At 43.8% G+C, this 27,310-nt stretch overlaps 2 protein-coding genes and 1 pseudogene across 15 annotated transcripts in view; 1 reads left to right on the top strand and 2 right to left on the bottom strand.

Annotated features, from left to right (window-relative positions):
* Positions 1–2,704, bottom strand: part of Cdkl3 (cyclin dependent kinase like 3) — a 38,176-nt gene extending 35,472 nt beyond the window's left edge. For all 11 annotated transcript variants that reach the window (XR_016533059.1, XR_016533060.1, XM_090320920.1 and 8 more), the window contains exons 1-2: positions 2,526–2,704; positions 1,904–2,087 (exon numbers count right to left, since the gene is read on the bottom strand). Coding sequence is in view for 9 of the 11 variants with exons in the window: in XM_090320920.1 (XP_090177046.1) it covers positions 1,904–2,068 (165 nt within the window). In the remaining 2 variants the exon portion in view is untranslated. The remainder of the gene's footprint in view (positions 1–1,903; positions 2,088–2,525) is intronic.
* A 4,574-nt stretch (positions 2,705–7,278) lies between these two features.
* Positions 7,279–26,777, top strand: Ube2b (ubiquitin conjugating enzyme E2 B). 4 transcript variants are annotated; one of them, XR_016533065.1, is made up of 8 exons: positions 7,279–7,387; positions 9,530–9,610; positions 13,119–13,144; positions 16,706–16,795; positions 18,189–18,277; positions 19,660–19,798; positions 24,280–24,325; positions 26,223–26,777. XR_016533065.1 is itself a non-coding variant. In XM_090321028.1 (7 exons), the coding sequence occupies exons 1-6, from the start codon at positions 7,344–7,346 to the stop codon at positions 19,786–19,788; spliced, it is 459 nt and encodes a 152-aa protein (XP_090177154.1). In that variant the 5' UTR covers positions 7,279–7,343; the 3' UTR covers positions 19,789–19,798; positions 26,223–26,777. The 4 variants fall into 4 exon arrangements, 3 of the variants coding, with proteins under 3 accessions (XP_090177154.1, XP_090177153.1, XP_090177155.1); XM_090321028.1 differs by lacking the exon at positions 24,280–24,325; XM_090321027.1 differs by lacking the exons at positions 24,280–24,325; positions 26,223–26,777 and having other exon boundaries at positions 19,660–20,990.
* Positions 26,087–26,654, bottom strand: LOC150044688 (TIM double twin CX3C motif protein pseudogene; annotated as a pseudogene).
* Positions 26,778–27,310: the final 533 nt, after the last annotated feature.

Genomic DNA, 27,310 nt, shown 5'->3' with positions numbered 1-27,310 from the left:
CTTTCCTATTTTTGCTCCCAATTTCCCTGTTCAGCAAGATGCCACAGGGCGTTAGCATTAAAACACTGGCAACAGTGAACAGAACTGACTGTTTTGAAGCACTGTGGTACCAACCCTCCACCTAAGGAAAAATACTGGCTTCCTGGTAAGTCTTCATTTTAAAGGCAAAAGCATTAAAAGTAGTTAGTAAGCATTAGGGAAGATTGACAAAGGGCTTGTAAGGAATTCTCTCAGATAAATCATAAAAGATAAAACTCTTACAAATGCTCTATTATGTTTTCAATTTGTTTTAACTTTTGCTTTTCTCCATCACTAGACAAGCTCAACAAATATTCTTACAAGTTATTCTGCTTGTAATTGAATAAACTTCTAGCATAAAAATTTAATTCAAATGAACTATATTGGCAGTCTTTTTAGGTTAATAATCTGATTATGAAGAAAGTATTTTTCTATCAGATAACAATGCACAAGAAAAGCCAGCTGTTTTCTACACTGCATAGACTACACTGTCAAGACCATGAAACTTAAAAGCGTTTAGATCAATTCTAATAAATATATATATATATATTGAAGTATTTTTCAGTCACTGGTTTTGTACCCAGTCTCCACAGAACGTTAATGCAACTTTGTCAGATCTTTTCCTAAGTTGATCTCACATGTCTACACTGCCTTGACCTTCCAGGTATTGTTACCTATCTGTAAGAGCCTACTAAGTTACCTCTACTTACATGGTTCTGATACCTGAAATTCATCATTCTCAAAACTGAACTAGTTCCCAAATATCTCTTCAAATTCCTATCAATCATAGCAGTCACTGATCTTCAAACATTCCTTTGACTCACTTTTCTATGTTTCTACATTCTCCTGTTTTCTTTTTACATTATGTTCTAATTGTACTTACATTAATATTTTATTTTGGGAAGGGCTCTAAACACTTGTGCCATAAATCATGGATTAAAACAGACTGTACTATTTTATAGCATTCTAATGTATTTTAGACAACAATGCTAGACAAATAACTTGTTTCTTTACATTGATTTCAAACTTATTTTTTTCTTATAAAAATTTGACTCATCCTAAAAGACTTTTTAAATCAGCCTGGTGTTGGTGGCTCATGCCTGTAATCCTAGCTTCTCAGGAAGCTGATACTTTTTTTTTTTTTTTTTTTTTTTGCCTGACCTGGGTCTTGAACTCAGGGGACTGAGCATTGTTCTGAGCTTCTTTTGCTCAAGGCAAACATTCTACTACCTGAGCCACAGTGCCACTTCCAGCTTTTCTGTTTTGTGATACTGAGGAATGGAATGAAAGGCTTCTTGTGTGCTGGGCAAGCACTCTACCACTAAGCTACATTCCCAGCCCTATATGGAGCTTTTTGGTGGCTAACTGGAAGTAAGAGTCTCATGAACTTTCCTGTATAGGCTAGCTCTGAACCTTGATCTTCAGATCTCAGCCTCCTCAGTAGCTAGTATTCTTGGTGTGAGCTACTAGCAGCAGGCCATTGTTGTTATATACTAGAATATTCCTGAGTGACTTCACAAGTTGGCCAAAGTATTTACATTCTACACTCCTATGCACATCTTTTATCGCTATAAAAGTATAAAACTTGGGAAATGTGGGAGGTGTGTGGGGGGGAGGGAAATGGGTACCAAGACATGTGAAAGGGTATCAATGTATGTGAATTAATGCACCTTCTACCTGGCAAATATCATATAACCCTTTTACTAATTACAATAAAAAATAAAAAAAAAACTTGGGAAATGTTTAAGGTAAAAACCTTAGTCTATGATTAACTTTAGTATTTATGTGTTTGTTTAAATTTACAGATCATGAGGATGGGAAATTCGAGGATAGCTTGGGCTACATGGAGACCCTTAGAAAAACCATTAAAGCAAAAGAAGCAAACCTTTAGAAACTTCACTTCTCTCGTGGCAATCTTGTTGACAGATTTTTCTGGTTTCTCATAGAATATCTTAATGGCCACTATCTGCCCAGTATCTTTATGTTTACATTTCATGACTGTTCCGTAACTTCCCTCTCCCACTTTTCCAAGGGTTTCATACATCTCCATTTTTCAAGCCTTGCTTCTACTTCAGAAAAAAAATAAATAAATAAAAATAAAAGGAAAAACGTTAAACCTTGACACTTTTATTCACTTGAAGATGGATACTTTTAAATCTAAACACAGATAAAAAAAACATATACATATAGGCCGTTTTGTCCACAGAATAACGTCCAGACTCAATAGATCTCTACTTTGAAATACACAAACACAGGGACGACCCCACCACCACCCGTTCTCTACCCACGGAGCTCGGGAGCGGGTGGGGGCTCTGCCACCCTCGCACTCGAGTGCTCACCATTCACACGGGGTCCTGCGCCCCTCGTCGTCATCCGCACCCCCACCCCCGCGTGGGGTCCCCACACTTCCTGTCAGGTTTCCCCACCACCGCAAGCCGCCCGAGTCTCAGGCCCAGGAGCTCTGGGAGGCCTCGGTCCCGCCCGCTCCTCAAAACCCCGGACCCGACCCGTGGCGCTCCCCTCGCCCCACAGTCCACTTCCGTCCAGGCAGGCGCCGCCGCCTCAGCCCATTCCGTAGCCCCGCTGGCCTGGCTCGGCGAAGTCCCGAGGCGGGGGAGGGGGACACTGGACACCGACACCACGACACTGGCCGACGCCGCCGGCTCCCCGGCTGCCGGCTCCCATAGCAACCGTTGGGGGGGAGGTGGAGACTTGCGTAAGGCGCCAATACGCAAGACCGGAAGAGAGGCGGGGCCTGACCCGGAAGTGAAAGGGCGAGCGGAGGAAGCCGAAACTGGCTCCCGGAGGAAGCGTGTCCAGGGCGGGGGAGGAGATGGCGGGGGTTGGCTGCGAGCGTTTGAGCGGCCTTAGAGGTTGATTTCTGAACCGGCTACGGGATGACTGCACGGGACGGGGGTGGATGGAACCCGAGGCCCAGCTGACAGGTTGAAGGCCTGGACTTGAAGTCCTGGGCTGGGCTGGGATGTGGCTCAGTCCCTCAAGGCGTGGCCGAGCAGGTGCAGGGTCCGAAAAGACCAAAACCAACATACAGAAGCAAGTCTTGCGTCTACAGCTTCCCAAGTTAGACTTCAGTGCCATCCCAGCGGGCACAGCCCTTCTTGTCTGCCTTTCAGACTTTTGTTTTCCAGCTCCTTCCCTGCTGGGAAGGAAAATAATCCAGAGGGGGTCCTTGCCATCTATGCCCTGATTTATAAGGGCACAAAAAAGTGGGGGTGTCGGGTAGTTGTTTAAAGTGATGAGCATTGGCGTCCAGGGAGAATAACCGTGCGACCCAGCAGCAGGTGTTCCGGGAGTGCTGTCTCTGTAGAGATTTTTTTTTCTTTCAAGTGTTAAAACGTAAAATGCCAAAACTTAGCAAGTCTTTTTCAAACGAAGGAGGAAGGATTTTTTTTTTTTAATGCAATGAGTCTTACCCCAGCACAAATATGAAGATCATACCCGGAAGGCTTTAGAACTGCCCTGCTCAACTGGGGTTGGGTGGCTCACATCTGTAGTCCTACTAAGGTCCCTTAAGATGTCAGGATCAAGATTTGAAGTCAGCAGAGGCAGTAAGTCGTGGAGTCTCTTATCTTCAATTAGTCACTGAAAAAGCCTGGAGCTATGACGTAAGCCATAGAGCTCTATCAGCTCTGGGAAAGGACTTAGGCCCTGAGTTCAAGCCTTAGGGCTAGTGCTAGCAAACACACATACATACAAAATGCCCTGCTCCCATAAATTCTTATGTAATTAGGGTTGTAAAATTAATATTAAAAAAATGTCACAAATGTTGATACTGGGGAATTCAAAGCCAGTCCTGACAGGAAAGTCCTTGAGACACATCTCCAAATGTGGCTCAAAGTGTAAAGCACTAGCCTGGAGCAAAAAAGAATTCAGACACAGTGCACGGGTGCTTAGGTCTATTCTCATGACCAACCCAACCAAAACAAAATGTCAATACAAGAGGGGAGCCTCAGAACAAGTTAACTTGTCTTTTTGTTGTTTTGTATATCTGCAAATAATACCAGCATAAATTTTCATGTGCCCTTGACTAGCTATGAGCTTATTTAATATATTTTAATAGACTTTAAGTATTTGAAAGGACGAAAACTTGATTCCATTCCTCTGTGCCACATACGTAGGGGGGGAAAAAGCCAGAAAGGAGGAAAAGCATGAACCAGACTGAGTCCCCTACTCTGGCTGACCTCAGTATAGAGCTAAATTGCTACAACATAAAATTGTAGGTTTAAGACTGCTCTTTCTACAAAGAGGTTTATATAGCAAGCCTCAAGGTCAGGGCATTCTGATACTTGTTAATACACTGCTGTGGTGAGCCAGGACTGTGGTGTAGTGGTAGAGTGCTTGTCTAGCATGTATGAAGCCCTGAGTTAGATTCCTCAGTACCATACGCAGGAAGTGGTGATGTGGCTCAAGTGGTAGAGCACTAGTCTTGAGAAAGCTCAAGGACAGTGCCAAGGCTCTGAGTTCAAGTCCCAGGACTGGCAAAAAATGTATAGATATAGATATAGATATGGCTACATACATACATACATACATACACACACACATACACAGACATACATATGCATACTGCTGTGGAGTTTATGAAACCTTTCATTGAGTTTGTCAAAAGTGTTCATCCAAGCCAGGTAGCCATGGCTCAGGCCTATGGCTTATAATCCTAGCTACTCAGGAGACTAAAATCTGAGGATGCTGTCAGAGTTAAGTGGACAGTACCTAGGCTCTGAGTTCAAGCCCCAGGACAGTCACAGAAAAAAAAAGGTGTTAATCTATTTTGGAAAATAAAATGATACATTTCTAAATGTTATAAAATGCTAAACATCATAGAAATTTAAATGTATGTATATATATATAATAGTTTTCCTTTTCAGCTATAGGGTGGATTAGGATTGTTATGACTAGAAGGCAAATATTAAAGACAGAGGACTGTACATGGTGGCACATGATTACTTCTGACCCTTAGCCTGAGCAAGTTAGCAGGACTGTCTCAAACTAAATTTCACAAAAGGGCTGAGGAATGTTGCTCAGGAGTAGTATTTGCCTCACATGCCAGAGGCTCTAGGTTCAATTTCCAGTATCCTACAAGTAAACTAAATAAAGATAGGAATAATTAGCTTTGATTTAGAGAATCACATAGTGAATGTGCAATCCTATGTTAAGGTCCTCCTTCCATTTTCCCTACACCTATGAAAGAAAGTGCTCCAGGCATTGGTGGCTCCTGCCTGTAATCCTAGCTTCTCAGAAGGGTTAGATCTGAGGATCAGGGTTCAAAGCCAGTTAGGACAGGAAAGTCCAACTATCTACCAAAAACTCAGAAGCAGAGCTGCATCTCAAGTGGTAGAGTGCTAGCACCGAGCAAAAAAAAGCTCAGGGCCAATGCTCATGCCCTGAGTTCATGCCCCAGGACTGGTACAAAAAAAAAAAAAAAAAAAAAAAAAGTTCCAGCCTCCCTTCTCCCCAACACACCTTATGGGAAAGCTGCAAAGTCAACACTTCTGAAAACCCTAGTGGAGGTACTTCAGGTCCTGCCCTTTGCTGGTGTAAAGAAATTTTTTTTCTAGATCCATATCAACTCCACCCATGTCTGCGCACTCTCATCCCCAGACCTGAATCACTTCTATTTCTCTGACAAACCACCTCCCAGTGAGTAAGCACTGAGATCACACCCTCACATTTCTGGACAAACACAACGGTACCTTACCCTAGATTAAGTTCACAGACTGAACTACCTTACCCTGGATGAAGTTCACAGACTGAGCTACCTTACCCTGGATGAAGTTCACAGACTGAGCTACCTTACCCTGGATGAAGTTCACAGACTGAGCTACCTTACCCTGGATGAAGTTCACAGACTGAGCTACCTTACCCTGGATGAAGTTCACAGACTGAACTGCCTACCTTGCGTCCACAGATCTGACCTTTCGCCTCAAACAAACAAGAAATGAACAAAAAGAAACGTACTCATTACCTGACTTACATTACTGTCATCCCTCTGTACATCACCTTTTTCAATAACATTTTTTAATATATTTTTATTGTAATTAGAAGGGTTACATGATATTTGCCAGATAAATGGTGCCTTAATTCCCACACATTGATACCCCTTCACATGTCATGGTCCCCATTTCCCTTCCTCCCCTCCCCCTCAATAACATTTTTTAAGGGGGAGAAAAAAAGACCCTGAAGGGAGACAAAAAAAACAGAACCTCTAGTTCTGTGAGCTCTTGGATATTTGTCATTTCTGCCCAATCCTGGAAACCCCCACTCCAAACAGAGGCACAGACTATTTTGGATGGCCTGCAAGGAAGCAGTATGGCATCTTAGCTTCAGGCCTCGGCATTCAACGCTCCGTTACTGGTGGTCGTCCATCCCCCCCAGCCCTCTCCACCACCTACCCAACCATCCATAAACCACTTGGACACATGAAGTCCAAATTATTAGGGTTTTTTTGGGGGGGGTGGGAAGAGGTTCCCTCCTTAAAAGGAAAACCCAATGGTTGCTTCCACCACGCTTCTTTCGGGCCAGATTAAACCAGCAACACCTTCACAATGGCGAGTCCCGACCTCCGCCCCGGTCAACTTAACGCGAGCCTCTCCCTCCATAGACCCGTCCGACACTGGGCTCCAGGCGACGCGCTCACGTGACCCGTTCTACGCGCGTCACAGGGACACGTGGTTCTGGATACTTCGTCCTCCCCCCCCCTCCTCCGCCCGCCCGGCCCCGGGGACGGAGGGGAGGGTGGATTGTTGACAAGGCCGCGCGAGCGGTCACGTGACCTTGCGTCATTCCTCCTCCCCCACCCCCACCCCACACCTCCTTTCCCTGAAATCTCGGGGTGGGGTGGGGTGGGGGGAGGCCCCGGATGCGTCCCTTCTCCCTCTCTCCCCATCCCGCCCAACTTAAGCCAGTGACGGGGTGGGGAGAGACCAAGGAAGTATCCCGGTTTCGACGTCTGCCAGCTCGCAGTTTCTTAAACACCCGCCACCACCGGGCCATCCAACCCTCTGCCGTTTAACTCTAGCAGCCAACATGGAAGCCATCGCGGCCTAAGAAGTCCGCGTCCCGGGCCGGGCGTCCGTACGCCCCGCCCACCTCCCACCTGATTGGCTCGGCGGGCTCGGCGGAGGGCGGAGGGATCTGGAGGCGGCGGAGGGAGACGTCACTGCGGGTTGTTTGTGCAGTCGGCGGCGGCGGCGGCGGCGGCGGCGGCGGGGACCCGCAGTGATTCGGCCGCGGCGCCGGGGGGTGGGGGGGCTGCGCGGGACTCTTTTTTTCTTTCAGACTGACCGCGGGGGAGCTGGGGAAGCATGTCGACCCCGGCTCGGAGAAGGCTCATGCGGGATTTCAAGCGGTAAGGGCCTTCCCCTTGCGTCCAGACGACGGCTCGGGTCTCCGAGCTGCAGGGCGGGGAGGAGGAGAGGCGGAGGAGGAGGAGCGGGCGGGGGGGGGGGGGGGGAGGTTGGGATTCCGGACACCTTTCCCTGCGGAGGAGGGTGGCTGGCGGGGAGGGGACGGAAGTGGGCCGCTGGGGCCTGGAGATGGGGTTCTCGGCTCCCCCCTCCTTCCTCCTCACAGCTCTCGGCTTTAGAAACAATAAGTAAGAAGGAGGCGGTCGGGGCGCCTGCTGCCCCCCGGAGGCCCAGATGCTCGACGTCTCGCCCCAGCACCCACACCTCACTTCCCCCCCACCTCCCCTGCACCCCCCCCCCGATCCCCTAAAATTGAGTTCTTCCAAGAAGTGGGGGGGGTGGGGGGAGTTGGGGCCTCGCCGGCTGCACACCGATCAGCTTTGTTACCAGTCCTCGGTGGAACAGGATCGAGGCGAGCTTCCACCCCCCCTTCCTCCCCATCTCCTTCTCCCCCCCCCCATTCCTGTCCTTTCTGCACTGAGGGTGAGGGGGGGGGTCTCCTGAACGAGGTCGGAGGGTGGTTCACCCATCCCCCTCCCCCCCGAAACCCGACTCTGCTCCTGTCCGCCTGGAGGACCTTGAGAACTGGCTCAGAGACCTGGGGCCATTAGGGGTTTGGCTTCCCCCCCCCCTCCTTTGCCATTGCTGGTGGAGTGAAGACAAGGCCTATCTTTAGCCTGTCCGGTCTGGGGTGGGGGGGGGGAGGCTAGTGTGAATCTGATACTCTCAGGGCCTCCCTTGGTAAAGGCAGGGTTTTGTTTAGGAGGTGTGGGATTGGGAGGAGGAAATGACTCCCCCCACATCCACACACACACACCCCAGTTGTTTACTTTTTCCATCCCATACTTTAAAGGTACAGAAACGCAAGCGGGGAGTTCAGGGTTAGGATAATGTTCTGTACGCCTGTGGTCTGTTGGATGCGAATGGGTAGCATTGCAATTTTAAGGAGTTCCCCCCAAAATTCTCAAGAAGTAATTATAGCCTCTCGACTTGGCCCCCAGTAGAAAGCCTTAGCGGGGAGGCACAGGGACTACATTGTTTTGGGGCCTGGGCCAGTTTTTTTTTTTTTTTTTTTAATAATTTTAACATCATGTAAGGAGTTTTCAGCCACTTAAAAGGTGGGTGTTGAACAGTAAGTGCTTCCAGGGAACTTTTTGTTTTGAGGCCTGGTTTGCGTAAGGTTAAACCAAAAAGCACAGTTCACGTGGACTAGTTGCAAAGGATTGTGACACCTTGAAAGCGACCACATGTGTATTTGTCTGTAATGTAGAAATCATTTTTGTTGAGATGATTGTATTTAAAGAAGATGCTCTTATTTAGTGCAAAGGTCTTGGAAGTCTTGAATTGGCTCCCATGACTGAAATTCAAATAAAACTTCATTTTCTGTCTATTACTTCCTCTTGTTGGTTAATTGGAATTCTCTGCTTAATTCTTCCTTTGGTAGTTTTCCAAGGGTCTTCATGTTACAAGAATTTGATGATCACAACTGTTGGAGGTTTTGTTTTGACTCTCCTGTAGAGTTGGTCTTAGTGCAGATACTGCTGAAAAACTTGATTACAAAGCCATTGTCAGAAGCAAAGGGATCAAGTAAAATTCTTACCTACATCTAGCTTCCTGATTAAATTGAAGTAGTTTTTGCTGATTTAGTGTGTATACTGAGATTGGTGTGCTTATTTCTCACCCTCCCTTTTTTTTTAATTGGTAATGTTGTGAAAGTAGCTACAGCAATATTTAAGATTCACTACCCTTAAGTCTTTAGGGAAGGAAAATGGGTGTCTTTGTAAAAATACATTTTGCCACTGTAGTTTTAAAATTTTTTTTATGGTTCAAGTACTGGTTCCTGAAAAGGTTTGTCTTAATGTTGATGTTTGAAGAGAGATGATACTTAACCATTGGGATTCACAGGTAATTAGCTATATAACAATACACCTTGGTTGATCTGTTTAAATCATATGGCTCATCAGCTCAACGTAATAACAAGGAAGTTGATTTACTCTTTCATAGGTGATAATCTATAGGTGTTCTCTTTAGCCCCTTTACTATCTTAATGTTCAGCTTTGAAAATTACTACTCTGGATTTCTAGATTGCAAGAGGACCCACCCGTGGGGGTCAGTGGTGCACCATCTGAAAACAACATCATGCAGTGGAATGCAGTTATATTTGGGTGAGTTAAAAGATTTGCTAAATAATAAGTATAGTGATTTTTTTTTGACCAGTCCTGGGACTTGAACTCAGGGCCTGGGCACTATCCTTCAGCTTCTTTTGCTCAAGGCTACATTCTACCCCTTGAGCCACATAGCCCTTCTGGCTTTTTCAGTTTATGGGGTACTGAGGAATTGAATCCAGTGCTTCATACATGCTAGGCAAGCATTCTACCACTAGGTCACATTCCCAGCCTATGGGATTTTTAAGAAAAGTAACTGTAACAGGTATCTAGGGAAAGAGACTTAAGGTAAAATTGGGGTCTGGGAGGATTGAAACTCCAATGTAAGTTAGAAAATACTTCCGTTTTTTTGTTTTGTTTTTGTTTTTTGAGGTGTTAGGAATTTTAGGCAGGCACCCTGAGCAAGTGCTCTTGTCACTGAGCTGTGTTTCTAACCCCCTAAAAACACATGCAGGTTTGGCATCTGTATAAAAGTTATTTGTTATTTGCTGTTAACAGATGTTTTTGTTTTGAAACAAGGTGGTATTTGCTATTTTGCCCAGGCCGACCTCCACCACCTCTTGGGCTCAAGCTAACCTGTCTTAGTAGGGATGTAACTGGGCATGCAGCTGCTAGATACACGCTGTGGGATCCAGCTACGGGAGGTTTTTGTACTAAGTAAAAATGATAAAATGATCGATTAAAAAAATATATACTGTTTATGCCGTGCACTGGTGGCTCACCCTTACAATTCTAGCTTCTCAGGAGGCTGAGATCTGGAGATCACAGTTCAAAGCCAATCCAGGGAGAAAAGTCCCCAATAACTTATATACAGTTAACCAGCAAAAAGACAAAAGTAGAGACGTGGCTCGGGTCTTCGAGGGCTAGCTTTTTTTTTTTGCCAGTCCTGGGCTTGAGCTCAGGGCCTGAGCACTGTCCTTGGACTTTCTCAAGGCTAGAGCTCTACCACTTGAGCCTCAGCACCACTTCCGGCTTTTTTCTATGTATGTGGTACCGAGGAATCGAACCCGGGTCTTTGTGCATGCTAGACAAGCACTTTAACCACTAGGCCAAACTCCCGGCCCCGAGGGCTAGCTTTAAATGGAAAAAACCAAGTGAGAGATTCTCTTGAGTTCAAGCTTCCAAAACCCACAGGAAAAAAAAGAAAAAAAATACTGTTTGTAGGAATTGGAGGGAAGCTCCGTGATGGTCTAGCATGTGCAGGACCTTGGGTTTGATCCCAATGGGGCTGGGTACGGTGATTCTCACCTACAGTACCAGCTATTTCCGGAGAATTATGATTTGAGTTCAGCCTGACGAAAAAGTTTTGGAGACCCCCCCCCATTTCATCAGACAAGACAAGCATGGTACCTTAACTCTTTCTTGCCCTGTAATCTCAGTGTGAGGGTCATAGGTAAGAGAATCTCCATTTGAAAAATAACCTAAAGCAAAAGAGTTCCTGCATAATGCATACAACATACCACCAAAAACAAGAAAAAAGGATGAAAAAAACTAAGTGCAGCCATGTTCCAGTGCCTCGAGCCTGTAATCCTGGCTACTCAGGAGGCTGAGATCTGAGAATTCAAAATCAGTCCAGGCAAGAAAGACTTAGCTCCAATTAACCACCAGAAAACGAAAAAGCCCAGAGATAGCTAGGTGCTGGTGGCTCATGCCTGCAATCCCAGTTAATCAAGAGGCTGTGATCTAAGGATCATGGTTCAATGCCAGGTTGAACAGGAAAGTCTGAGAAAGCGCCCAGGCCCTGAGTTGATGACCCACAAACAAACAAAAATGCTCTAAACAGAATGAAATAATGAAGGAGAGAAGATACATCTGTGGTACAAATGTTTATGCATGTTATATGGGCACCTTGAAAAGGAATGGAATAAAAAAACTAAGAATTCTCACTAGCAAGAATTTTAGCTGAAACCGTTGTATAGCCCAGTTTGAGTCATTTGTGAAAGTCTTACACACACACCCCCCCCAAGTGTTTTGGGGTTTTTTTGCCAGTCCTAGGGTTTGAACTCAGGACCTGAGCACTGTCTTTGGGCTTTCCTCAAGGTTTGTACTCTACCACGGAACCACAGCACCACTTCTGGCTTTTTCTGTGTATATGGTACCGAGGAATCAAACCCTGGTCTTCATACATGCTAGGCAAGCACTCTACCACTAGGCCATGCTCCCTGCTCCTAAGCAAATGTTTTACTAAGCTATACCTCCAAACTCCCACCCACCCACCTCTTTTTCTTTTCTTTTTTTTTTGGTCAGTCATAGGGCTTGAACTCAGCACCTGGCTGGTGTCCCTGAGCTCTTTCACTCAAGGCTAGCACTCTACCACTTTGAGCCACAGTTCTACTTCTGGTTTCTGGTGATTAATTGGAGATAAGGGTCTTATGGACTTTCCTGCCTACACTGGCTTTGAACCACCATCCTCAGGTCCTGAGTAGGATTCTGATGCCTGGCCCTACCCCTTACTTTACTCTGAAACAGGGTCTTGCAGAATGTTAAAAGTGCATGCCTGTTTTCAAACTGGCCGTCAGCTCTGGGTTTGTGTAGTGGGAATGCTGGCATGTTCTACCATGCCTGCAAATAGGTGCTTTCCAACACCTTTTAGTTTTCTTGGACTTGATCTTTTTTTTTTTTTTAAATTATTTTAATACAAGCTTTGTGGTGAGATACATAGAATGAATAACTTTAAAAATAATTGGAACTCCCACAGGCACTTAGAATGAGTATATCTTAAACAGAAGGGGCTGGGAGTTTGGCCTAGTGGTGGAGTGCTTGCCTAGCATGCAGGAAGCTCTGGGTTTGATTCCTCGGTACTATATACACAGAAAACGCTGGAAGTGGTGCTGTGGCTCGAGTGGCAGAATGCTGCTGGCCTTGAGCAAAAAGTATCCAAGTATGGTGCCCAGGCCCTGAGTTCAGTCCCCAGGACTGGCAAAAAAAAAAAAAAAAGAGTACATACTAATGGCTGAGCTTGGTAATATTGGCCTGAAATTCTAGCACAGGAGAAACTGAGACAGAATGATCACTAGGGAAGCCATTGTGGGCAAATATTATGGCCTTGCGCTTTTTTTTTTTTTTTTAAGGAAATTTACTAAATACTTAGTGTCTGTGAGCAGAGTGTTACCTAAAAATCATGGGAGCTGAGAATGGCTTAGTGGTAGAGTGCTTGCCTCGCATGCATGAAGCCCTGGGTTCCATTCCTTATTACCACATAAACAGAAATTGCCACTGTGGCTGAAGTGGTAAAGCACTATTCTTGAACACAGAGAGGCTCAGGGACAGAGACCACAGGCCCTGAGTTGAAGTCCCAGGAATGACAAAAACAAAACAAAATACGGGAATATTTGTTCTTCCTTATGCCATTAAATACCAAGGCCAAAATGATGTTCAGTTACTTTCTCAAGTCTTCACACATCATTGCATGGGCCCCTTTCAGTGTTGGAGTTTATCATATCTGTTCTTGGGGGGGGGAAAAGATACCATAAGATCTTATTTTAATTAGAATTCTTCTTGGTTTTAGGCCAGAAGGGACACCCTTTGAGGATGGTAAGTCATTCTTATTTTTTATAGTATAAAAAGTATGTTTTTAAATTAGAAATTATAATGCCAATGTATCTCCTTTTCAGCCATATTCTCCTGTTAATAAGCCTATCTAAAACTCTGTGAACCTGTTAGGTGCCGAAGGCTCACACCTTGTAATCCTAGCTATTCAGAGGCTGAGACCTAATGATTGCGGTTCAGAGCCAGCCTGGGCAGGAAAGCCCATGAGACTCTTTTAAATATACGTAGCTGTACAGCAGCCTCTCATAGGACCAGTATTTGACACTCCTAAGCATTCTGCATAATTCCTTTTTTTTTTTTTTCCCCAGCTCTGGGCCTTGAATTCCAGGGCCTGCACACTGTCCTTGGGCTTTCTCAAGGCTAGAGCTTTACCACTTGAGCCACAGCACCACTTCCAGCTTTTTCTACCTATGTGGTATCGAGGAATCAAAATGCTCAGCAAGCATTCATACCATTAGGGCAGGCTCCCAGCTCCTGCATAATTCTTTTTATCTGGGTATATTCACCAGCAGCCAGGAAAATGGGAAACTAGTTTTCTTGTTGTTGCTTTCCTTTTTGCCAGTACTAGGGCTTGAACTCTGGGCTTGGGTGCTGTCCCTAGTTTCCCTTTTTGCTAGCACTCTACCATTTGAGTCATAGCGCCACTTCCAGCTTTTTCTGTAATTAATTGGAGATAAGAATCTCTTAAGACTTTTCCTGCCCTCTCTGGCTTTGGGCCATGGATCTCAAATCTCAGATCTCAATCAGCCTCCTTTAGTAGCTAGGATTACAGGCTTGAGTTGCCTCTCCCTGGCTAATTGACCTTTTGCTGTAATTTCCCTTAATACTCTGTGGGAAGTCTGACTAACCCTTCTTCTTCCCCCCCCCCTTTTTTTTTTGTGGGTCATAGGGCTTGGACTCAGCCTGGGCGTTCTCCCTGAGCTCCTCAGCTTTAGGCTACTGCCCTATCCCTGGGCCTGGGCACTGTCCCTGAGCTCTTCAGCTCAAGGCTACCACCCTACCCTTGAGCCAAGCCCCACTTCCTGTTTTCTAGAGGTTAATTGGAGACTGGAGTCTCAGGTCCTTTTATGCCCAGGCTGGCTTTGAACCTTGACCCTCAAATCTCAGCCTTCTGAGTAGCTAAGGATTAAGAGCCTGAGTCACCAGTGCTGGACTTCGACTTTTTTTCTGCATACCACAGTGTGATGGTTACTAGGAAGAAAAACAGTCTCTCTCTTTTTTTTCATGGAACAGGTTTTACTTGAAAGAAGAACTGACAGGGCTGGAAAGTAGCTTAGTGGCAGAGCACAGGCCTGCTTGGCCTTGGTGTGCAGGAGGACATGGGTACACTCATAGGGATGGGGAGAATGCAGACGAGAATTTAACAAAACTAAGTACAAAAAATGATTGATAACATTGCAGCAAACCTTTAAGAAATGACCATTTCTTTTCTGCAATAACAAAAGAAAATACAATTACCTTCTAAAGAGGCTATGAAAATGTCCTTTTATCAATTACACATTTGTGCTAGACCAGATTTTCTTCATGTACCGTACTTGAACCAAAACAACATATTGTAACAGATTGAGTGAAGAAGCAGATAAGAGGAGCCAGCTGTCTTCTGTTAAAGCCAGTCATTAAAGAGAAAATAATTGTGTGTGTGTGTGTGCGCACGCGCGTGCGTGTGCGTGCACATATGTGCACATGCTAGTCCTGGGGCTTGAACTTAGGGCCTAGGCATTGTCCTTGGACTTTTTTTTTTTTTTTTTTGCCAGTCCTGGGCTTGAGCTCAGGGCCTGAACACTGTCCTTGGACTTTCTCAAGGCTAGAGCTCTACCACTTGAGCCTCAGCACCACTTCTGGCTTTTTTCTATGTATGTGGTACCGAGGAATTGAACCCGGGTCTTCATGCATGCTAGGCAAGCACTTTAATCACTAGCCAAACTCCCGGCCTGTCCTTGGACTTTTTATTTTTATTTTTGTCAGTTGTGGAACTTGAACTTTGGGCCTGTACACTGTCCCTGAGCTCTTCAGCTCAAGGCTACTGCCCTACCCCTTAAGCCACAGTGCCACTTCTGGTTTTCTGGTGGTTAATTGGAGAAAGTAATGCCCAGGCTAGCTTTGAACCCAGATCCTCAAATCTCAGCCTCCTGCGTAGCTAGGATTACAGGTGTGAGCCACTGTGCCTGGGTAGCTTTTTTTTTCTTTCTTTCTTTTAATTTAATATTGAGACTTAGTAGCACTCTACCACTTGAGTCACAGCTCCATTGCTAGCTTTTTAGTGGTTAACTGGAGCTGAGCGTCTCATGGACTTTTCTTCCCATGAACTCAACTAATTCATGATGGATTAAATATAAAGTGACTACAAAACTTAAGGATAGGTTGTTCATCTGAACTGTTACCTTCCGATCTTCCACACAAGGGCTAGGGATATAACTTAATGGAGAGTTTACACTTCGCATGCATGGAACACTTGATTTGATCTCCAGCATACAGAGGGAAATCAAGCATAAGGACAACTTCATTATGTGTGTGTGTTTTGGGTACACACACACATATAAGCTAATGTGAAGTGGGAATACCTATATCTTATAGGAATGCTTATATCTTTGGCCACCCTAATCTCAAATTTCTAAACAACATAAATATATAAATCAGTGGGTGTTGGTTGTATTCCACATATATGACAAAGATATATCTTTATCTCTTCATACTTTTGGAAGTATGAGAGACTCTTGGGAGATTGAAGCCAGGAGCTTGGAATTTAGACTGACAGATGTCTTGTTTTCACTTGTCATAATGAAGTAAGGCAAGAACCTGTGGAAATTTGGATTGGTTTTAGTTACACTTTTACTGAGTTTATCCAGGGGATTATAGTTGAAGAACCTCTCTAAATTTCTTCTAAATAAAAGGGTTCTAGATAGTTAACTCAGCACAAACTCAAAAGTGTTGATAATGGTTATTTCTTAGACGTAGAATTGCTATATTGGATATCGTTTCTTTGCAGTCTTTATAGGTTGCCTTTGTTAGAAAGTCATGAGTTTTTGAAATGCTTTCTATTGACTATTAAATATTGACTTAGCTAGCCCAGAATATATGTTGTGTTGGCCTATAACCAATAATAGTAGGAAATTACAGAAAAGCCTATTGATTGTTGATTTGGTATGGGACAGAACTAACTTACTGCCACATCTGTACCCGTGCCTAATTGGGTTCTTTGCCATGTGTTAGTCTGCCCTTCGCAAAAATCCTTTGGCAGCCACTTTGCAAGCTATAATAAAGTGTTGGATGTTCTCTGAGCATGTAGCTTAAATCTTGGTAGCTAGGGTTCGGTTGCCATACAGTCTGACAGTAACACTCACACTAGCAGGCTGTTCGCCTGAGCTTGCCAATGCTGTGTGTTACCAGTCTTAACATAAATAGAAGTATGATATGTTTTATGTGCTAAGGCGTAGTTTACATTAATTTTTGTGAGCTTGTATAAAAATGAATATGAGGTTGAGAATCATTTGCAGAATTTGAGTTGATGTCTTCACCGTATAATCATTACTATTTTTTTCCCTTTAGGTACTTTTAAATTAGTAATAGAATTTTCTGAAGAATATCCAAATAAACCACCAACTGTTAGGTTTTTATCCAAAATGTTTCATCCGAATGGTAAGTAGCAGATGATGGTGGGGCAGGAGTGAGGAGGGCATCCATCTCCTTCCTTTAGGTCTAATTTGTCACTTCTTACAGTCAGGGCCAGCCATGTCCATGCTAGCCACGTTTTTGTAGCTTGGAATGTTAGCAAGCTTCCAAACTTGATGTGAAGTTTTGTTTTAATATGTTCTGAATTAAACATAGTATGTATTTGTTGGCAGAACTGTGAACAATAATAAAGGCTGAAGGCATGGCTCAGGTGGTAGAATGCCTGCTTAGCAGGTGTAAGACCCTGAGCCCAAACCCTAGTACTAACTCAAAATGTTTTTTTTTTTAATTTATGCAAGAAAATTATCTTGTTAATAAAAAATTGGGATCATGGTATGTCCAACTGTGAACATACTCCCTTAAGTATTATTAGGCATATTTCTGTGTATTACATATTGAACCCAAGACCTTATACATGCTACTACGGAGTTGCATGTATTTTATTTTTTTTATTTATTTTTTTGCCAGTCCTGGGCCTTGAACTCAGGGCCTGAGCACTGTCCTTGGGCTTTCTCAAGACTAGAGGTGTCTACCACTTGAGCCACAGCACCACTTCCAGCTTTTTTCTAAGTATGTGGTACCAAGGAGTTGAACCCTGGTCTTCGTTCATGCTAGGCAAACACTGTACCACTAGGCCAAACTCTTGGCCAACCATGACTTTGTTGTTGTTGTTGATCATGAGGCTTGAACTCTGGGCGTGGGTGTAAGCCTTTTTTAAGTAAAAAGAAAAAAAAAATTTTTTTTAATGGTACCAGAACTTAAACTTTTGGATCCTTGGGCTTCCTTGGCTTTGCTTCCTGGACTTTGGTCCTCTCATCTTAGACTTCCTGTTGTAGCTAACAAGACAGGTGAATTTACCACACCTAGCGTCTTTCCTTAAAATGAAGTTTCTGGCCAGGTTGATCTGGAATCCTGTCTTCCCATTCTTAGTGTCCCATGTAACCAGGGTTACAGGCATGGACTAGGGCTCAGCCCAAGAGCTTTCTTTAAAGATAAGTAGAAAATGAAGCCAATCACTGAGGGCACATCTGTAATCCTAGCTACTCAAGAGGTTGAGGATCCTGATTCGAAGCCAACCAGGGCAGAAATGTCTGTGAAGCTCTTCTTTCCAGTTAGCTAGCAAAAAGCCAAGAGGGGATATGTGGCTCCTTTGGTAGACCATTTGCTATAAGTGGAAAAAGCTAGCTTACAGGCTTCTAATGATAAGATAGCTAGTCTTGAGTGAAATAGCTTAGGGACAGCATACAAACCCTGAGTTCAAGTCCTGGTGCGTCGCCCCTCCCCCCCAAGAAAAAAACAGTGCTTTTAACTGTAAGGTATGACAAAGTTAACATGTGACCAACTTGTGTTGCCTTTGCAGTGTACGCTGATGGTAGCATATGTTTAGATATCCTTCAGAATCGATGGAGTCCAACATATGATGTGTCTTCTATCTTAACATCAATTCAGGTAAGCATGTGCTACAATGAGTCGTACTTTGTCAGTGGTTAGTGGGATCTAGTGAGCTCCTTCAGAAACAATACAAAGACAGGTAAGCAGAGTAACATAGCACCTAGTTAATTAATAGCACAACACAGACAGGAGCTTAACTTCCAGTCCTCTGGTCTGCAGTATTGTTTGACCACATGACATCCATTCTATAATTCTTCTCCTAATCATGTTACATAATATAATGCTCTTACAAATCTAACTCATACCCATGGAGTATAGCCAGAGCAAGTTGTAGAGAAGAAAACCTTGGGGGAAATAAAGGATGATTACTTGAAAAACCATAGAGACCTCAAGAAACTGCCCATTTCAGAGAAGCATTCTATCCAAGAAATTATTACTTAGTGTATGTGTACTCCAGTCCTGGGTCTTGATCTCCTGAAGACCAAGGCGCTATCTCCTAGGTTTTCTTGCTCAAGGCTAATGTTCTGCACCACAGTTTTATACAGTTTAGGGCTGGGGATGTACCTCTGTGGTAGAATGCTTGCCATGCTTGTCTGAGGTCCTGGTTCGATCCAGGCACCACAAATAATAATGATGATGATAGACTTTAACTTCAGAAAATACTGGCTACTAAACTGTGCATACATATTATTACATCTTATCAAATTAAGCTCTTCCTATTAAGTGAGAAAGTCTTGAGTACATTGAAAAGTGCTGTTCAATCTTTCTTGAAATGAGATATATTAAGGCAGTTGAGAGTTGTTTGGAAAACTTAACACTGCTTAGAAGTGGGAAACTTTTTTTTGGCCACTCATGGGGCTTGAACTCAGGGCCTGAGCACTGTCCTTGGACTTTCTCAAGGCTAGAGCTCAACCACTTGAGCCACAGCACCACTTCTGGCTTTTTGCTATATACGTGGTACCAAGGACTCAAACCCTGGCCTTCATGCATGCTAGGCAAGCACTCTACCACTAGGCCAAACTCCTGGCCCCTGGGAAACTTTTATTTATTTATTTATTTTGCCAGTCCTGGGCTTGAGTTCAGGGCCTGAGCACTATCCTCGGACTTTCTCAAGGCTAGAGCTCTACCACTTGAGCCTCAGCACCATTTCTAGCTTTTTTTTTTTTCCTATGTATGTGGTACCGAGGAATTGAACCCGGGTCTTCATGCATGCTAGGCAAGCACTTTAACCACTAGGCCAAACTCCCGGGCGGAAACTTTTATTTTAAAGCCATTTCTGAAAGTATTTAAACCTAAAAATAGATGTCATTCTAACCTCTAAAATGGTTACTGTTGTTTTGTGGAACTTTTCTATATTCTTTATCTGTGCCATGTTAGTATAAAGAATAACTCTGCAAATCTTTTTTTTTTTTCTTTTCTTTCCTTTTTCTTCCCCCTAGTCTTTGTTGGATGAACCGAATCCAAACAGTCCAGCCAATAGCCAGGCAGCACAGCTTTATCAGGAAAACAAACGAGAATATGAGAAAAGAGTTTCGGCCATTGTTGAGCAAAGCTGGAATGATTCGTAATAGACAACTGGTCTGTTCATCTTTTTCATCATTGTTGTGTATAATTTACCTCCCAGTAGAAAGGCTAACAAATTTTAAGTGCCACAGGTTTTAAGGATTCTGCAAAAGAAAAAAAAAAGAAAAAGAAAAAAAAAAGTCCTTCAGTTTAGAACCTACAAAAAGCTTGTGTATCTTGATTAATGTACTTTTTATTGCATGGTGTGAACTAAGTTATTGCTGCATAAATTTGTAATATATCCTGTTTGTATTTTTTTCCAAGTGTATAATGTTGGTGTGGAGTTTTCATGACAGAATATACACATTTTGTAAATCTGTACTTTTTTCAAATATTGAATGCCTTATTTTTGAATTCTTTAGATTTTTAAATTGGAGAAAAGCACTTAAAGTTTTTTATATATAAATATTACATGTAAAACTGTTAAAATACATAACTTCAGTGTGAGAGACTTTGTCACTTATTTCCTGATGTGGGTAGGAGGGGCAACCAAGTCTCTGGCCCTCGATCAAGTAAGAGCATTTTGATTTCAAAAAAACATTTCTATTTTATCAAGAGAGTCTGCAAATTTGATTCAAGATACCAATTCTAATCTCCATTTTTATTTTGACTGTACCTGTATTAGTTTGGGTTAAGTAATTATAGATATATAACTGGTTTGATTCTCTCCCGCTCTGTGCTTAGGCCACTTGTTATTATGGTTTATTCGTGCAGTACTCACCATTAGCTGTACCTCACCCTGTCGTAGCTGGCACCCCTACCAGAGCAGAGTAACTTAATTCCGCTGCTTGGTAGCACTTTAAATGTTTTTGATTAACAAGGAAAGTAAAACCCATCCACACTGACCAAAATTCATGCCCCACTACTAGCAATAAATTAGTTGCTGTTGATTCCAACAAGGCAAATATTTGGAAGGAATTGGTGTGATTTCAATATTTCTAAACTATCTTCATGCAATTGCTTATCTGTTTATTCTGGGAAAATGTTTTAACACCAAGGCCTGATGAGTTGCTTTCTCTTGTGGAGATTTCTTTTTTCTTTCTTATTTCTTTTTTTAAATCTCCTAAGTTGTATAAAAGTTGTGCTGCATCTTAGTTTACTGAATGAATTTAAAACACAGTATTGTAGAAAGCTAATACAAAGCTATCCTATGCCTTCAAATAGTATAGAAAATGGAAAATATACCAGTAAATTCTGTTGAACCATCTGTGTAGTCTCTCTAGTAGTTAAAACTTTTCAGTAACCTGGAGTTTCTTGTCATACCCATGCCAGCCTCCTAGAAATATGATAAGACCTTCTCTATTGGAAGATTGGGTTACAGGGTACCTTTATGTACAGTTCCTATTCACTAAGCCAGGTTTAACCCTGGATTGGATAAGTAGTGTTATTTCCCTTTAAAATTTGTTACTTAAACTGGGTATGGTGTCACACACCTTTAACCCCAGTACTTGGGAGACTGAAGCAGGAGGATTCCAGATTTCAAGGCTTAGTCCTGTTTCTCCTTCCTAAAATTGATTACTTGACAGATGTATAGGTAGATAATTCACCTTAGGAAACTTGGTACAGATGGGAATATACTTCCTGGAATCATAGCTAAATATGGAAAATGCTTTATTTAAAGGTACTTGTCTTTTTGTTTTTGTTGTTGTTGTTGGTTGTGGGATTCGAAGTCTGGGCCTGGGCACTGTCCCTGAGCTCTTTAGCTCAAGGCTAGTACTCTGTCACTTGAGCCGCAGTGCCACTTGCAGTTTTCTGGTGGTTAATTGGAGATAAGAGTCTCACAGACTTTTGGGGCTGGCTTTGAACTTTCATCCTCAGATCTCAGCCTCCTCAGTAGCTAGGATTACAAGCGTGAGCCACCTAATTGTCATATTTTGATACTTTACTAATTTAGCTTTAAAATTACAGACATTTACTCCAGTGACACCTATACTAAGTGACTATGAGGGTCTCTTGTTTAGCAGTCTTGTTTGTTTTTGGCCAGTCCTGAGGCTTAAACTCAGGCCCTAGGCACTGTCCTTGGACACTTTTTGCTCAAGGCTAGCATTCTGCCACTTGAGCCACAGCACCACTTCCTGCTTTTTCTGTTTGTGTAGTACTGAGGAATTGAACTCAGGGCTTTATGCCTGCTAGGCAATCACTCTACCTCTAGGCCACACTCCCAGCCCCATAAACTCAGTAAACTCTTAAGGTATGTACTGTCATTTTATAGAAGAGCTCCAGGTCAGTGATAAAGCTGAGATTTAGTCTATGCTTATAGCTAGTAACTATACTACCCACTTGGAGATATTAATGTGATTCATTCAGAGTTATATACAGCCTTCTATCCAGTGAAAAAGGTTCTTTGACCACCATCCCACCCTTTTTCCCCCTTTGGTGTCAAGTCAAATATAGGAACATTTTTCTGGTCTCTTGTATAATGGACTGTGGCTTATCAATAAACCCTATTTCTCTATTCCTCCAACTATCCTTGAGGCTGTAGGATTCTCCTTAGGTGCCTTTTTTTACCTGAAACAGAAGCATTGCATTATCAGTACCTCGGACCTGATGTAAACTCAATTGATTTTTTTTTTTTTTTTGCTAGAATTCAGGGTGTAGGCACTAATCCTGAGCCTCCTTTGTTCAAGGCTAGCAGTCTACCAATTGAGCCACAGCTTTTTCTAAGTAGTTTATTGGAAATAAGAGTCTTACAGACTTTGCTGTTTGGGCTGGCTTTGAACCGTGATCTTCAGATCTCAGCCTCCTGAGTAGCTAGGATTTTAGGCATGAGCTGTTGCTGGCTGGCTGATTGAAACTCGCACAGCTGGAAAGGTGTTCAGAAGGCACGCAAGCTTGGTAGTGGTGCTATATTTACCAGTCCGTTTCATGCTCGATAAACAAAAGTTACCTATGTATTGTTTTGGTTTTGGTGTTGCAGTGAATGGGACCCAGGACTTAGTACTTGCCAGGCAAGCATTCTACCAATGAGCTGTATTTCTAGCTCTGAGGTGTTTTGATACATCAGTTTTCCCAAATGTGGGGCTTTAAATAGCTATTTGCTACCGTTCCTTTTGGATTTGACAATGCAGAGTGTCAGTGGAATGTCTCAGTCACACAGGATTAGGCATGTAAAACAAAAGCCAATAGTTAGAAGGCTATGAAAGTAAATAAAGTTGTCCATAGGACAGAGGCCTCCACAGAGATGGAAACTCCCCTTGTTTGGATCCCATCTTGTTAGGGAGAAAGTAAGCTGATTTCTGATCGAGTGATCTTTTATTTTAGAATGTAGCAGGCCAAGTATGATAGGAAAAAGTCTTGATATTGAAAAGATTGACTTTTTCTTTGTCCTTTGGACACAAAAGAGCTAATGACCTATGTGTGCTATTCTTCCTTCAGAAATACTCCCTATCCTTGAAGACAATTTTATCATCAATGGCTTAAGATTTTAATGTTTGGTAAAACCTTGTTGCTTTGTGCCACCATATTGTGCCACTCATAGTTCAACATTAGCTCCAGTGTGGTTAAAATCCAGAGCCCTGGAAGGTGTTTAGCTCCAGATCTCTTTGACATATGGAAGGCTCAGAATTAGCTAAACATAGGGAATTCTGCCATCCCCTAAGAGCACTAAAGCTTGCACAGCAATTTCTAGGTAATAAGTTGATGAAAACCCTTGGTTCAACCTCTAGCCCTACACATACCAAACAAAGAAGCCTGGAGCCTTAGGGGAAGTGGGCAGTGAGTGAAGGCTCATCTGAAAGACTATAATCCATCAAGTGTTGCTTCATGGAGAATTTGCAGAAAGAATCAGAGCCAGTCTGGGATGCAGGAGGCCTCCTCTCCTGCTTTGAAAATGTAAGAGCATTTACTGGAGACCTCTGGGGTCATGAGCAAAAGGGTTGTTTACAGCTGATCTAGACACCAGTAGAGAACCTTTGAGGCCCCAGTTCCTGAGTCCTCCTGGGCTGGGCTAGCCTTTATAAATAGCAGTTCTGGTACTGGTTTGCGTTTTAGGCTTTTTTGTTTTGTTTTGTTTTGTTTTAAAGTAGAAGGGTGGATGAGTCAGATTTACCACCTGAGATGTTGAAAACCGCTGGTTTATGGGGGAGTGACTGCAGGCAGTCAGCCTAAACTAGACAAGCAAATGGATGAGCAATCTAGTTGGTTAACAAAACAAACTGGGTTCAGGCCTCCTGCCACATAGGACTGGAACCCACTCTACACAGCCTGAGACCCCCAGATCCCAGGGGTTCTAAAATACACAGTGTTGGGGACGTGGAAGCTGCAAATGATCTCATAAGCTTCGACCAAGATCTGCCTCCGGGTGACCATTTTTCCCCAAAGGACAGAATATGTTTGGTTGGTGTCTGCCTCACAGATGCCAAGTTGCATGTTGGCACATGCTCCATTCTCTTGCAGCCCTGGGGATGGAACTTGGTAGACTGGCATGAGAGTGGGCCCCTCATGCTTCTTTTGTATAAATCTTAACTAGGTTGAACATTTTTTTCCTGTCTTCCCAGCCTGAAGAGGCCAGGAATGAAGCAGTGAGAGCCCACTAAGTGCCAGGTATATTTGCAGGCCTTCATTTTTCCACTAACTCCTCCAGAAAAGGTTGGGAACGTGCCCACCTTGCGATGCCTGCTCTGGGCTCACATCGTTGTCAGTGGGAAGCGGGCATCAACCAGCTCACGGGTCAACAGCCTGTGAGAAAGAGGCCAAAGGGAGAAAAATGTAACCCAGAGTGGGAGGAAATTGAGGTAAAGCAAGGGAGCACACACACGCCATTGATTTCTTACTGCTGTAACTCCCTCCAGTGAACCAGGGAAGAACCAACCTCACAGTGGTACTCCCCTAGGCAAGTAAGATTGAGTCGTCAGATTTTGTTGACTTGCCTGCTAGTCTGGGAAAACTCAATGGAGCTAGCTTGATGGTATTTCTTGTGTGTGGAGGGAGTGGACAGTGAAACCTTATTTTTAAACCATGTCACTGGGAAACTATCAGCTTCAGGATGACATATAGGCTACATGATCATTTCAAGTAGTAAATTGCTGAAATAAGACACTATGACCTAACTTATGCGCAAGATAAGTTAACATGCTGGGGGCAGGAACAACAGAAAAAATAAGGGGTAGGCAAAATAAGATTGGATTATGTTTGCCTCCTTTCATCTGAAGGAGTCACAGCTTGTCAACCCACCTTGCTTCCTTTTTGACCATTCTGTTCCTAGAGGATTCCCTAAAAAAGGCAGGGGGCTAAGTAAACAATGTTTTTATTCCTTTCTATGTATGAAATTCAAATTCAGTACTTTTATCCTCTCACCTAGCCAGCAATTCCCATTTTATAGTCTTCATTCCTGGTCACTGGATATATATATTGTCACAATCAAGTCACCTTCCCCTTCAAGGGAAAGGTCCTGTCATTGCTGCGGAAAGCGTGCTGCTTTGTGTGTTCAAGTGCACTTCTGTTTCTGCAGTGGTCGACATGCCATCTTGATGGCTAGTCACATTTTGAGGACAGAAAAGGATATACACGAGGAACCTGTCAAAATGGTTTTTGTTGTTGTTTTTAACTACGGCTGGGAATGTGGCTTAGTGATACATTGCTTGCCTAGCACGCATGAAGCCGTGGGTTCGACTCCTGTGTACCATGTAACAGAAAAAGCCAGAAGTGGTGCTGTGGCTCAGGTGGTAGAATGCTAGCATTGAGCAGAAGTTCAGGATAGTGCCCAGGCCCTGAGTTCAAGCCCCAGGACTGCCGCCCCCCCCCCCCCCCGCCCCAAATAAAGTTCTTTTCTAAATCACATCCTCCTCTTATATCCACTTCATGCTCGTGCATATAACAACCAAGCAAAGTAAACCTGTCTGGCTGGTAAACAGAAGGTTGGCACACAGCCACATCTGTCCTCAGACTTCACATCATACATGACAGAAACCTGCCAGCTTGTTGGTGCCTGTGTAATAAGAACAATTTGGTACCCTGGACGTCCCTGGCTTAGTGCATGGGATATATCTATTGCCAAAAGTTCTTGCCACATGGAATTTCAATTCTAAAACTTTGACCAAATCTCAGCACCAGCTTTTCTCTCTTCACTTTTTTCGGGGGGTGGGGGGTGGGGGGAGATCATGTTGGTACAGGGGCTTGAACTCAGGGACCCAGGTACAGTTGGTGCCCTGTCATCTGAACTACAGCTTTACTTCTGGCCTTTTGGTGGTTAACTAGAGATAAAGAATCTCATAAGACTTTTGTGCCCAGGCTAGCTTTGAACTGCAACCCTCCGATCTCAGCCTCCTGAGTAACTAGGATTACAGGTGTGAGCCACCCAGTACTTAGCTCACTGTCTTTACGGAAACAAAAGAACCAGTGTCCAAGGGCAAATGAAGTAGGCCTTAAACGTGTTGCCATCCTTAGTTTCTAAATAAATGTTGCTTCGAATACTAAAATTCCCATTCCTCTTTTTAACTAGATTCCGGCCCTCAGCCCCAATGGTCACTGGCAAAGACTTTTATTTCCCAATGGATGAGAAAGACTCCATCTTCTTGGTCCATCTAGTTGGGAATGAGGTGCATGTGGTCATCCATACACGGTCACACAGGTCCAGCCGCCGCTTCACCGGAGGCTCGTTATTCCTTGCATCCATGGAATCTTTGGCTTTGTTGTTGTCATGTGAGCTGCACTGGGCCAGGCGAGTCCATGAACTTTTCCAGCTCAGTGGTCACCAAGGCCTGAGCTTGAGCCAGAGGTGTACTGTTGTCTTCACAGCAGCACACCTGCACCCGAAAACAAGGCCCTGCGTCTTCCAGATGCTCCCTCTCTCCACACCCTTCACCATGGAGTCCACCAGCTCTGACACCAAGAACTGCCACAGCTCCTCCACCATGGAGACCCGGTGCTGCATTGTGCTTGGCTGTATTCTAAAGACGCTGGCTGTCAACACTGGCAAGGAAAAAGCTCTGGCTCACAACATACCCAGATCTAGGTAAAAGGAGGAAAAAGAAAAAAGCAGCTCAATTTATTGATAGCTCCAGTCTCCTTGTTTTCTATTTGATTTCCAAGGGAATCTGTTAGGTAATGAGTTTTTTGTGTGTACGTTGTGTCCTGGTTTTGAGGTCCTGTCCCTGAGCTTTTTCCATTCAAGGCTGGTGATCTACCACTTGAACCACAGCTCCACTTGCAGGTTTTGGGTGTAACTGGAGATAAGTGCTACAGACTATTCTGCCAAGGCTAGCTTCAAACCGTGATCCTAAGGTCTCAGCCTTCTGAGTAGTTAGGATTACAGGTCTGAAGAAGTGGCCCTGTGGCTCAAGTGGTAGAGCCTTGAGGTGAAGAGCTCAGGGACAATGCTAAGGCCCAGAGTTCAAGCCCCACGACGGACAGGGGGGAAAAAAAGAAAAAGATTGACAAGCCAGCCCCCAGGGGCTCATACCTGTAATCCTAGCTACTCAAGAGGCTAAGATCTGAGAATGGAGGCTTGACGCCAGCCCAGTCAGAAAAGTGTACAACTGACAAAAAGGATTGCAGGTCTTGAGGCAACAGTCCTGGGAGGTGAGTCTT

Source organism: Megascapheus bottae, chromosome 29, assembly GCF_031878675.1.
Source record: "Megascapheus bottae isolate mThoBot1 chromosome 29, mThoBot2.hap1, whole genome shotgun sequence".
In the NCBI taxonomy this organism is placed as follows: Eukaryota; Metazoa; Chordata; class Mammalia; order Rodentia; family Geomyidae; genus Megascapheus; species Megascapheus bottae.
This window is presented reverse-complemented; position numbering and strand designations above follow the sequence as displayed.

Coding starts and splice junctions, on each gene's coding strand:
- Ube2b (XM_090321028.1), top strand. CDS start 7,344: ATGTCGACCCCGGCTCGGAGAAGGCTCATGCGGGATTTCAAGCG. Junction 16,796..18,188: donor CAAAATGTTTCATCCGAATG/GTAAGTAGCAGA, acceptor TTGCCTTTGCAG/TGTACGCTGATGGTAGCATA. Junction 18,278..19,659: donor CTATCTTAACATCAATTCAG/GTAAGCATGTGC, acceptor TCTTCCCCCTAG/TCTTTGTTGGATGAACCGAA.